Source organism: Esox lucius, chromosome 21 (genome assembly GCF_011004845.1).
Source record: "Esox lucius isolate fEsoLuc1 chromosome 21, fEsoLuc1.pri, whole genome shotgun sequence".
NCBI classification, from domain to species: Eukaryota; Metazoa; Chordata; class Actinopteri; order Esociformes; family Esocidae; genus Esox; species Esox lucius.
The window spans coordinates 9,935,075-9,947,094 of record NC_047589.1 but is presented as its reverse complement, the minus strand read 5'-3'; the positions used below and the strand labels follow the sequence as shown (position 1 = coordinate 9,947,094).

At 42.4% G+C, this 12,020-nt stretch overlaps 1 protein-coding gene across 3 annotated transcripts in view; it reads right to left on the bottom strand.

Annotated features, from left to right (window-relative positions):
- acad11 (acyl-CoA dehydrogenase family, member 11) overlaps positions 1 to 11,791 on the bottom strand; it is a 56,494-nt gene extending 44,703 nt beyond the window's left edge. Inside the window, exons 1-12 of one of the 3 annotated variants that reach the window (XM_020041746.3) lie at positions 11,565 to 11,791; positions 11,380 to 11,479; positions 11,051 to 11,176; positions 10,755 to 10,916; positions 10,006 to 10,170; positions 9,664 to 9,805; positions 9,187 to 9,308; positions 7,809 to 7,915; positions 5,158 to 5,272; positions 4,745 to 4,822; positions 3,845 to 3,983; positions 3,435 to 3,542 (exon numbers count right to left, since the gene is read on the bottom strand). In XM_020041746.3, coding sequence (XP_019897305.2) covers positions 3,435 to 3,542; positions 3,845 to 3,983; positions 4,745 to 4,822; positions 5,158 to 5,272; positions 7,809 to 7,915; positions 9,187 to 9,308; positions 9,664 to 9,805; positions 10,006 to 10,170; positions 10,755 to 10,916; positions 11,051 to 11,176; positions 11,380 to 11,479; positions 11,565 to 11,686 — 1,486 coding nt within the window. In that variant the 5' untranslated portion in view covers positions 11,687 to 11,791. The remainder of the gene's footprint in view (positions 1 to 3,434; positions 3,543 to 3,844; positions 3,984 to 4,744; positions 4,823 to 5,157; positions 5,273 to 7,808; positions 7,916 to 9,186; positions 9,309 to 9,663; positions 9,806 to 10,005; positions 10,171 to 10,754; positions 10,917 to 11,050; positions 11,177 to 11,379; positions 11,480 to 11,564) is intronic. The other 2 variants (XM_020041747.3, XM_010899463.5) reach the window with 2 other exon arrangements.
- Between the last annotated feature and the right edge of the window lie 229 nt (positions 11,792 to 12,020).

Genomic DNA, 12,020 nt, shown 5'->3' with positions numbered 1-12,020 from the left:
GGCGCCTGTAAGCTCCATCAATGTAGGAGACTGCGTTCCTACCAGTGGGTAAAAAATTGGGTATAGACTTCCTAGTTGAGCACGCAGTGAGATAAGAACCAGAGTGGCGTAGGATGCACTTGGGAAGACACATATCTTAACATCGATAGACCCGAGCCCACTGGGAGTTGCTGTGACAAAGCAGGGCCTTAATAAGAATATGGATATCCCGCAAGTAGGGAGAAAAACAGGTTAAAATCAAAAAGAAAAGAGGAGTGAAGTAAACTAGTACGTTTACGACTGTTTATGCAGCTAGAGTAGATTAATGGTAAACCAGAAGAGGTATGACGAGATATTGTGATTTGAGACTGGAAAAAGGGTTCTTCATGACCACATTCCATTAAGTCCCATCTCATAGTGCTATATGAACTGATATGACAGGAATGTGAGGAAACATTTATACACTTACAGTACATTAATTGTAACTACTAGAAGAAAAATTGAGGCCTGGGACAGACAGAAGCGTGGGATGAGATCACTGTGGTGTGGTCTGCATTTTACAGGATGCGGTCAGAAACGGGAGTTCAGGCAGGCTGGATTGAAAATAGCATTCGAGTTGATCTAAAATATACTCCTTATTTATTTAAACTATACTTGTATTGTATATTTAAAATACTTTAGGAGGTTATTTTGATTTTGCTAAATTGCTATTCCCAATCATGTGGTTTGACATGAACACATTCAATAAACAATTGCAAAGTTTAAAGTTGATCATTTTATTTGTCTGCTAATGAGGTCTTCAAGAAATTATGTTGGCCCCACCAGGATGTTAAAAATGTAATGAATACCCTACAGAATTACAAACGCTTTAAAACCACTGTGTCTAAAGACCACTGGGATTTCAAATCCTTATTCAGAGGATAACTCTACAGTATCTCACAAAGGTTAGTACACCCCTCACAGTTTTGTAAATTTTTGATTATATCTTTTCATGTGACAACACTGATGAAATGACACTTTGCTACAATGTAAAGTAGTGAGTGTACAACTTGTATAACAGTGTACATTTGCTGTCCCCTCAAAATAAAAACACACAGACATTATGTCTAAACCACTGCCAACAAAAGTGAGTACACCCCAAATTGTGAAAATGTCCAAATTGGGCCCAAAGTGTTAATATTTTGTGTGGCCACCATTATTTTCCAGCACTGCCTTAACCCTCTTGGGCATGGAGTTCACCAGAGCTTCACAGGTTGCCACTGGAGTCCTCTTCCACACCTCCATGACGACATCACGAAGCTAGTGGATGTTAGAGTCCTTGCGCTCCTCCACCTTCCATTTGAGGATGCCCCACATATGCTCAATATGGTTTAGGTCTGGAGACATGCTTGGCCAGTCCATCACCTTTACCCTCAGCTTCTTTAGCAAGGTAGTGGTCGTCTTGGAGGTGTATTTGGGGTCATTATCATGTTGGAATACTAACCTGCACCCAGTCTCCGAAGGGAGGGGATCAGGCTCTGCTTCAGTATGTCACAGTACATGTTGGCATTCATGGTTCCCTCAATGAACTGTAGCTCCCCAGTGCCGGCAGCACTCATGCAGCCCCAGACCATGACACTCCCTCTACCATTCTTGAATGTAGGCAAGACACACTTGTCTTTGTACTCCTCACCTGGTTGCCGCCATACACACTTGACACCATCTGAACCAAATAAGTTTATCTTGGTCTCATCAGACCACAGGACATGGTTCCAGTAATCTATGTCCTTAGTCTGCTTGTCTTTAGCAAACTGTTTGCGGGCTTTCTTGTACATCATCTTTAGAAGAGGCTTCCTTCTGGGACGACAGCCATGCAGACCAATTTGATGCAGTGAGTGGTGTATGGTCTGAGCACTGACAGGGTGACCCCCCCCACGCCTTCAACCTCTGCAGCAATGCTGGCAGCACTCATACATCTATTTCCCTAAGACAACCTCTGGATAATGACGCTGAGCACGTGCACAAAAACTTCTTTGGTCGACCATGGTGAGGCTTGTTCTGAGTGGAACCTGTCCTGTTAAGCCGCTGTATGGTCTTGGCCACCGTGCTGCAGCTCAGTTTCAGGGTCTTGGCAAGCTGTACACTCACTACTTTACATTGTAGAAAAGTGTCATTTCTTCAGATGTCACATGAAAAGATATTCTCAAATATCTACATAAATGTGAGGGGTGTACTCACTTTTGTGAGATACTGTACATAACGCAGGGTAAGGAAATAATATATATTTATATTTTGTTATTGTGCTGGTGAGGAAAACACATTTTTTTTGTGAAACATTATGGTGGTGATTTTCAAATCTGTCTCTCTAAGACAGTTCCACTCCATTTCGTGATTGCCATCCCATAATAACAGACTTGTTTAGACCGGGGACGCCAGGTCGGTGACATTAATGAGGAGGTGGAACAGAATCCCTGTTTAGAGGGTTGCAAAGGAAACATGGAGTGGAACTGGCTTTGAGGGTCAGATATGAATCCCAATGCCCTATGGCATAGTCTTCCTTAGGGAATGATAACAGGGTAAATCATCCCAGAGGAGGGAGCATCCTGCCAGCAGAGCAACATGCCCCCCCGTCAGAAAACACATTTTATTAAAAAAACTAAAAATCTGTCTGTTGCCATTAATTTCCTTCCGTTTGTTACCCCTATGCATGCCGATCTCCATGTACACTACCATTTCTAGACATAGCTTTTTTTATTTGACCAGATTCAATTACTTATTTCCCCCTTACAACGAAAAAAGCAAAACCGTTAAGCTCATGCCAGCAACTGCAACCTATAGATTAAACACCAAGGGCCTTAGTGATTCTTAATCCTGGTCCTGGGGACCCAAAGGGGTGCTTGTTTTTGCCCTAGTACTTACACACCTGATTCAAACGTAATCAATCTGTCATCAGGTCTTTAGTTTGAATCAGGTGTGTGAGTTCTAGGGCAAAAACATGCACCCCTTTGGGTCCCGAGAACCAGGATTAAGAAACACTGCCTTCGGCTATTCTAGGGCTACATAACTATATTGTAATGTACTAGGTAGCCTACTTCCTAGAGAGCTGCATTGCATGATTCAAATGCCTATGTTCTAAATGGAAAATAAACTTGAACTTGACACATAGATGTAATTAAAGATGATTACTAGTCAGTGTGTTTGTGTGAGTGCGTGCTCTTGGTGCCTGCATTGCCATCATGACCCAGCTCAGAATCGTGTATACTAAACCATGTGGATAAGCACATAACCACCCGATCACTAACATGACTGCCAGGCGCGCTTGATCTGGCAACCCGGGTAAACCGCAAAGGCGCTCTCCGTAGGGCTAATAATCACTAAAGAATGTACAGGGCAGAAAGCCAGCTGGCACAGGTTGGCGAGTTATGATAAACAGCGGGCGAGGGTGGCGGGAACAAGCCGTCAGCAGGGAAGCCTACCAGTCATGCAGAAGCAGGAACGGATCTCTCCGGCGAGCAGGGGCTGGAGCCACCGTCTCTTCTGCTCCTCGGTGCCGAACATGTGGAGGACCTCCATATTCCCGGTGTCTACCGGGACAAACACAACCAACTTCAAGGAAGTATCCAATGATATCACCAGGACCAAAAAAATAAATAAACAGGGCACCCGGTAACACGGCAGGATGCTGCTACTGCAGTAAATTCTCACAGACGTTCACATACATAACAGATTCATTAGCCTAACATGAAACGTGATTACCGATATGCTTTACAGCAAATATGATTGGTTAGAAACGTCTGAAAACGTGAAAGTAATCCTCCTCGTTGTGCATTAGAGAAGAAACTCTAACTGAAACCAATTTCACGGGCATCATCAGCGGAGGTCTTACCTGGGGCCTGGCAGTTGAAGACGTCGGGAGCGTAGACGCATCGTCCGGTCTCCTCCGCGATATGGGCGTAGTCCAGCTGACTGAGACCACTGACGGATGGCAAGAAGAGGTTCCACAGTCCTGCCTCTCTGGCCTTCGCCTGGGGGTAAGGGGGACGTACAGCTTACATGACCTTTAAACACCACCAGGTTACAGGTATCCTAGATCCAGATTGATTAGCCAACTACATTGCTCATTTTCTAACTTTCTGATTAGAGTAAGATATTGTCATGGTAGTCTGGTGCCGATTAGATATGAAATATAGAAAATTCTATTTGTTTTATGGTGTGATTCAGTGATTTAATTGCAATTTGATGTTCTAAACATATCTCCAAAAATATATGTTTGCAGATATAGGAGGAAACAACTCATTTATTTTTATCTGTAGTGGTTGAAATAAAAGTGCCAAAACAAATGCCCTATTTTAAAAGTTGTTGAACAAGGTTAAGAGAAAAAAAATTGTGTTCTGGTAATGGTACAGCTAACTAGCAGAGGGACAATATTTTTATATTGTCAAAAAATTACGATATTTACGAAAAGTTAATATTCCAAAATGTAGCTGTATGGATTTTCCTCCCAACACAATCAATTATTGACTAGGAGTTGGCATGACAGTCAAACAAAGTGCCTCAGGCTACTCCATAATAATACAGTATGCCTTTATTTCACTGGAAATTTAGTTTTCGTGTTGTACGATGAGAAATAAGGATTGATGGGCAAGGGCAGAAAAATGTATATTTCACTTTGAAGGCATGGGGATTTAATCTAGCAACCATTTGGTTACTGGTCCGACACCCTGACCACTACCAGTCGCCTGATCCTGAAAAATAACTGCAGCAAATCTCTCAAATCCTCCTGTACCTTCAGATCCTCGATCACTTGTGGTGTGTGCCATCTCTGAGGCGAGTGGGCGTGTTTGGAGTAGTAATCTGCCACTTCCTGGGGGGGGGGAGAACAGTCATCCACTGGTGAACAAGCTACACATTTCAATCCATTTGGACGGGAATGTTTAATGGAGTACTGGCAGACATCCATCTCAAGAGGGACGTGGAATTGTGCACAAGCCTGTGTTGTGTTTGTCGCTGATTCCCCCTAAATGAGTCTCAGCTGTTCTCTGACACCATTAACTAGGCCTGTGTTTGTTGGTGTACGCATCCTGCAATGATCCGCCCACCACCTCTCTCCCCGTCTCCCAAGAACCTGATACACACTCTGACTCATCCAGCCAAACAACGACAAGTTCCCTGCAGCTGTCTGCTTTGCTTCGAACTGACCTGTTGAGCAGGAAGGACGTGTTGCTTCATGAAATCCGTGACCTGCTGGTGAACCGCCTGACCTTTGGCTGTCTGGAGAAACAGTCTTGCATCCGCTGGGACTGACTCTAAGCGGCTACAGTCAGACACGTACACATAGCATGTTATTATGTTACAGCGACTTTACGTACAGATGGTCCCACCCACACACACAACCGCACACACACACGCCCAGGGTGAACATTACAAGTATTTTGCTAAAAGGGACTAAAATTGATTTTACGGTCATATTTTGTCCTCGATCTACACAAAATAGTCTGTAATGAAGAGTGGATGAAAAATGGACTTCATGCTTTTGGCAGTGATTGCAGCTGTAAGTCTTTTTGGGTACATGTCTTTGCACACCTGGGTTGTACAATAAGAGCCCATTATTCATCTGTCAAGATGTTTGTCGACCATTTGTAACCCGGTATTGTCAAGCAGATTTAATCAAAGCAGTAACTAAGGTACATTAAACGTCTTGTAAAAGACATTATTGTTAATGTTCTCCTGAAAGGTAAATTCTATGTTACTGGGAGAGGCCACAAAGCCTCTCTTTGGCAGAGAATGCCCACAGATCAATCTAGTCACTTTTCATCCTGAAACTCCCCAGTCCCGGCCAATATCAAGCATACTCATACTATGTCAAAGCCACCACCATGCTTGAAAATACAATGGAGTGCTACTCAGAAATGTGTTGAGTTGCATTTGTCCCAAACATAACTATGCAGTAAGAACAAACATTTCCCCCCATCTCAGTATATACACATTTACTGTGTATATTTCATAATATTTGTATTCTGAAAAGGCTTCCCTCTTCTCACTGTTATTTAGTACTGCGGAGAAGCTAAAATGCTAATGATCCATCACACTACCACATTACAGAATCTGAATTACAAAACCACATTGTGGAATTATAGTGAAGATATCAAAACTATGAAATAACACATGGAATCATCTAGCAACTGAAAAACATTAAACAGATGTGAATATATTTAGAGATGCAGCATGATGTGAAGCATTGAGAAGGTGGTGAAGGGGTGCTTGGCTGATGACTGCGTGTGATTTATTTACAATTCACGGCACACTCAACCAGTATGGCTACCTCGGCATTCTGCAGTGATACGCCATCCAATCAGGTTTGCACATAGTGGGACCATCATTTGTTTTTCAACAGGTTAATGACCCCAAACAAACCTTCAGGCCATGTAAGAGTTATCTGATCCAGAAGGAGAGTGATGGTGCTGCATCAGATGACCTCCACAATCACCCAACCTAAACATCAGATTACCTGGCCTCCACAATGACTCAGCCTAAATTTTAGATGGTCTGGGATGAGTTGGACCACAGTGAAGCAAAGCAGCCAACAACTGCTCAGCATATTTGGAAACTACTTCAAGACTGTTGGAAAAGTGTTCCAGGTGACTACCTCATGAAGCTGCCAAGAGTGTCAAGGCAAAGGGTTGTTACAGTACTTAGAAGTATCTAAAATATTACATAATTATTTGTTCAACACTTCTTTGGTAACTATATGATTCCAAGTGATATTTCAAATGTGATGGCTTCACTATTATTCTACAATGTGGAAAATAGTAAAACTAAAGAAATATCCTTGAATATGTAGGTATTCTATTTAATTGTAGGTATAACTGTTTTAAAATCACATTTGGCATCCGAGTGCCAAGTTCAGGAGCATTTTGCTTCCTCCTGGTGGACAGGAAGGATGCTTGAATATTTTGTGACCATCTAAGGCCTAAATAATAAAGAACATCATAGAAAATTATTTTGGAGAAAACTTCTACATAATAATTGTAGGCGGTAACAATTATTTATTTATATAAAATATAGTGCTCTCTTTTTTACTTCCTGTGATGGACATCCCATTTTCTGTCATCATCATGAGGACCCTTTAAATATAACTGCACGTACTTCATTTAACCTACCAACTGAATCGAGAATCAGCCATTCTGGTGTATAGACCGCCTGGTGCCAATAGTTTTAAAACATGTTTTGCAGAAAATATCATACTACTCAAGATGTTCTGTGTTTGAGAAATGACTTAGTTGAAATAAATGTAATTCATGTTAGAGTCAAAATAGGACTCATTGTTTGTGTGGTTTGTTTTATTCCATTCACTTTTGCTCAGTTTTATGAAGGGTGCCAATACTTGAGTTGACTGTACATTACATTCTGTGGAGCTGGAAACTCCCATTGCCGCTATAGTACAGAAGGCCCTGAAAACACAGCAGCTGAGGGTTGTTAACGAAACAAAAACAGGAAGCCCAAGCAGAAAATAAAGAATATATATGAGGAGGATCCCTTGACAGGAGAGAAGAGGGGACTTTTCCGTTTTGACGTAAAACAAAACCAAAATCAATGCTAGTGTTGACATCCCGACGTGTATCTTTAACTCTGTAGACAGCGACCTTGACAACTCCAGCTGGGGCTGCCCAGAACATCCTGGCCAGCCACATTGCAGCCCAGAGGGTGTTGTCACAATAAGTCAAAATTAGCAAATAGGCATAAGCTAATGTCGACGCTTGATACAGACACACAATCATTTTCAATTCACGTACATAGACAACACTGTAAGATGATAGGCTGTCATTGTAGTAGCAGGTGAAGTAACGTACCTCTCTGCTATCTGCAACCCAACCTGAGCCAGTGGCTCTACACTCTGGCCAAACTGGTCCGCGTTCGGAGCGCTGGCATTGCCCAGGAGATGGCGTGCATAGATCCCCTAAAAAAAGGCGAAACAAATTAACACTGTCATTCATCAGAAGTCTTTTATCCGTAAACCAACAATGTGTAGTTTTCTCAGCGTTAAAGGGAAAAACATGACATCCATTTTCCACCCGGGGTCAGAGACAGGTGAAAGCTGATGGATGATAACAGACTTATGATTCACCCACTCGTCTTTACAGATCACACGTCAGAGGTCTGCTTTGGTCTGCTTTGTTCAGGCACAGACAAACATAATGAAAGCAGACCAGTGTGTCCATACGTGTGGGTCTTGATGAGATTGATTAGATGAGAATGTGGACCTGGGAATATAGACTGAGCTCATTAGCAGCCTCTTCAGCTGAGCAGACCCAAAGAAATGACAAGCTGTCGAAAGCTACATTGACGTACAGCTGGTAACCTTGTAGCTTTTCCTGACAGTCCGTCGGCCCAGCACGGTCTCATCACAAACACACGTGAACAACCCCTTGACAACGTGGAGACCGCTGGCGGCATTTCAAGCACGCTGTGGAGTGAGCTTACACTACGTTCTTACACTGGGAGATAAAGGAAAATTGCTACCCTGTGTGTGTGTGTTTGTTTGTTTGATTGTCTGTGTGTTCATTTCATTTACACTGGTCCATCTGGCATTGCAATGGCCATCATTAAGGGCATTTGCAAACATGTGCTTTTAGTGAAATGGTGCATACTGCTTATTCACAGTCTCTGAATGTGTTACCCTGGTTTTACTATCCATCTGGGGACGTATAATATAAGATGTATGATATGGGATGCGATTAGAATTGTGTTCACAAACAACCAAGCCACTAGAAGCAGTAGCTAGAGCACGACAAGAAAACCAGGTAGCCATATTGGATTAATAACAATTGCATTGCCCTCCACTGGGCCGGAGGCGTCGCTAGGATCACAATACATTCGGGGCTTAGCCCACACCCACGCCCCGCCCTGGACAGAAAGTACAGGGTTTTGAATGTACATGCGAAAAATGTCCATGCACACGCTAGCGGCCTACACGTCTACATTGTTATAATGCGCGATCGGAATTATAGATGAATAGATCAGGGGCTATTTTTTATTTATTTTTAATTGGTCAATTTGAGATCCGAGGCTCTTCATAAAAAATCCAGGACTATAGCCCCGCACGCCCAGGCCTAACGACGCCACTGCCCTGGGCTAAAATAATAAATATTTTAAAAGCACTACATTTTTATGTGCCGATTTCTATAGATGGGTTTGATGAGTGTGTGAGAGAGACAGAGAGGGACTAACTTGAGCAATCCCGGCCATCTTAAAGATAGACAGGGCCAGGTAGAAGTTGAGCTGAGGCAGAGAAGATGGGATACTCCGACAGCGGGAGTAGATAGTGATTAGGTCTTCAGGGGATGGCACACCTTGCCAAAAAGAAAAGCACCGATACTGGAGGTGAGCAAGAGAAAGTCAACAGTGTTGCAGTAAAATAATAACTTATGTTTGGACAGATAAAATGATTCCGGCCTTTAACTTACGCTCTATCAAACTGAGTGGGATGATGGTTTCCCTAAAGCTTGTTGTTCACATAAATGGAAACAAAGGTGTTCGGCTCGGTGATATCAGTTACATTAAATGAATGTAGGGTCAAGAGTGATTTTGTTTTGCAACTGAATGTCATTCAGAATGAGAAAGTGTTGTCAAGCAACTTAACTTGTTAAATAACAGTAAAAAACAACAACATCTTAACAGGGTCAGACATGAGGTCAGAGGTCATACCGTCCACACCCTTCAGGCTACCCATGCTGCTTAAGAGGTTGAGGCTACTGGGCCAATAGTTGGGCATCAGGAAGTAGGCCAGGTCTGCCATTGGCTGGCCAGTGGTGGAGAGCTCCCAATCCAACACAGCCACAACACGTGCCTGGAAAGAATACACGCAAGGAATTTCCCGTAAGAAGTTACCACTCTAGATCCAATGAGACGCATGATTGTTTTCATAATGTTTCTCAAAGTACATGTTCTAGGATCAGGTACCAGTGTCCAAGTGATCATACTGATCTAAAAGGCTAATCTGATCCCAGACCTGTACTCTGAAACAGACAAAGGCCCACAAAAACCTACCTCAGTAGGATGGAATATCAGGTTGTCCACTCGAAAATCCCCATGGACAAGGGCAACTTCATTGTCATTGGTGGGCAGGTTGCTCAACAGCCAATCAGAGAGATTATCCATCACTGGGATATCTTTGTGGGCAGCTGCTCTGTACTGCTTTGTCCAGGTATACACCTTTTAGGTAATGAACAGAAGTACTCAGTGCTATAGTTATGAACTTTGTGCATGTTATATTGTTTATGTTCCATTAATGCTGTATAATATTGTAAGAGATGCATTCTGGGAATTCTGGCCTCTAGTTGTAAATTCGGTGTTGTCAAGCCAAAATGGGGCTCTGAAAATGTGTCATGTACTGCTGATTTGTGCCCCATGTCATGTCCTCTAACTTTCAAACTAATAATTTCTGGGATAACGGAGGTGTAATAGTGTTTCTACTTAAAAAAAAAAAAGGCTACTTAAAAAGGCTGAGCTGAATTGGGCCATATTCCAATGTAGTTTAGACATTCTGCTAACTAAATTAGAGTAATTAGCATCAAGTACCTTAATAACAATATATACGGTTATCAAGGTAATTGGATCCACTTATCGCAATACTGATTTGTGTTGATATCGCCCAGCTCTAGTCCTATAGATTTTTTACTTTAACGACCTTGTCAACAGCATGGTTGAAAATGACAAAAAACATTTTCGAAATAACCGATCGTTAATCGGTTGGGAGTGACATGAGAATATGAGAATAATTACTACCCATCCGCTACCTGTCTTTTGCAGTAGCCAGGCCCTTTCCCATAACCTTCTAGGTTTAGTGAGGCAAGGTCCAGTGAGTGAAGACGGGCCAGGACCTCCACTGCCGCCACGTACAGCGCTGCCCTCTCCGGGGCACTCAAACCCGGGAGCCTCAGATCCCGGAAAATACGTCCCTAAGTCACAGAGAGTGGGAAAAAATGACATCATCCTCAATGTACTGGAAATAATTCCACCGAGTATGAGTGTAACTAATACTACGGATCGACAGAGCATTTCTAGGCTTGCAAAATAGTATGCAGCAATCTACCTCTACATGTTCCATCAGGTAGAACTCGGTTCCGATCACACTGGCGTCAGTGCAGTGTATTAATGGCTGGGGTACTGGAAAGCCTGCAGAGAAAAGTGCTTTCTGCACCCGATATTCCCTGTCCACCTCAACACACAAATAACAAGGGAGAAATGTCAATCGTTCTGAAGAATGTTCAATATATAAATAAATAATGATTAAAAACCAAACGCAATTGAGCCTACTGTGTCTCCCTCTACTGGACGCATTATAGAGCAAAGATTACCTCTATATTTGAACACTTTTTCTTCTAACTCAATTGAAAAAATGGTGGTCTCTGCAGCATATACCTTGTGAGCCCCTGGAAGCAGGATACCGGGAGGTTTCTTTCTCAGGACATAGCTTTTAGAAGGCGTCTGAATAAGGAAAGTGGGGTTGGACTGTCCAGCACTGAAATTAAGGGACACATAAGACATGGACTTTGACTCCACTTGTTAAAATACACATTTCTATAGAAGACACAAGAAAGGTTTACCTGTATTGTCTGACAGCGAACGAGTCATTGTTGGACACACCTTGTGTCTTTCCTGACAGATATCGCTGAAGATTGACAGTGTTAAACCTGTGCTGTTCCCGAACAAGAGTTGTTTCTTCCATATTACAATGTGGATTAATGATTTGCAAAAGCAAACGTAAAATACGGAAAGTTAAAGTAAATAACTAATCTTTTATATTCGGGATAGTCTCAATGCTTCTTGTTCACGAGCTGTCTTGTTTTATCAACCAAACATAGCGCAAATCAAATATTTGCACTAAACGTCACTGCAACTGCGATCGTGCTAATTTCACTAATCTGTAGAAGAATACATCTGCTAAATGATCAGCTACTAAGCGAAGGAAGAAATTTCAGATGCTATGGCGATCGTTTACTCATAGGAACCTCTTTACTCCCTGTACCTTGTTTCCGTTAGGACAGTATTTACAGAAACGC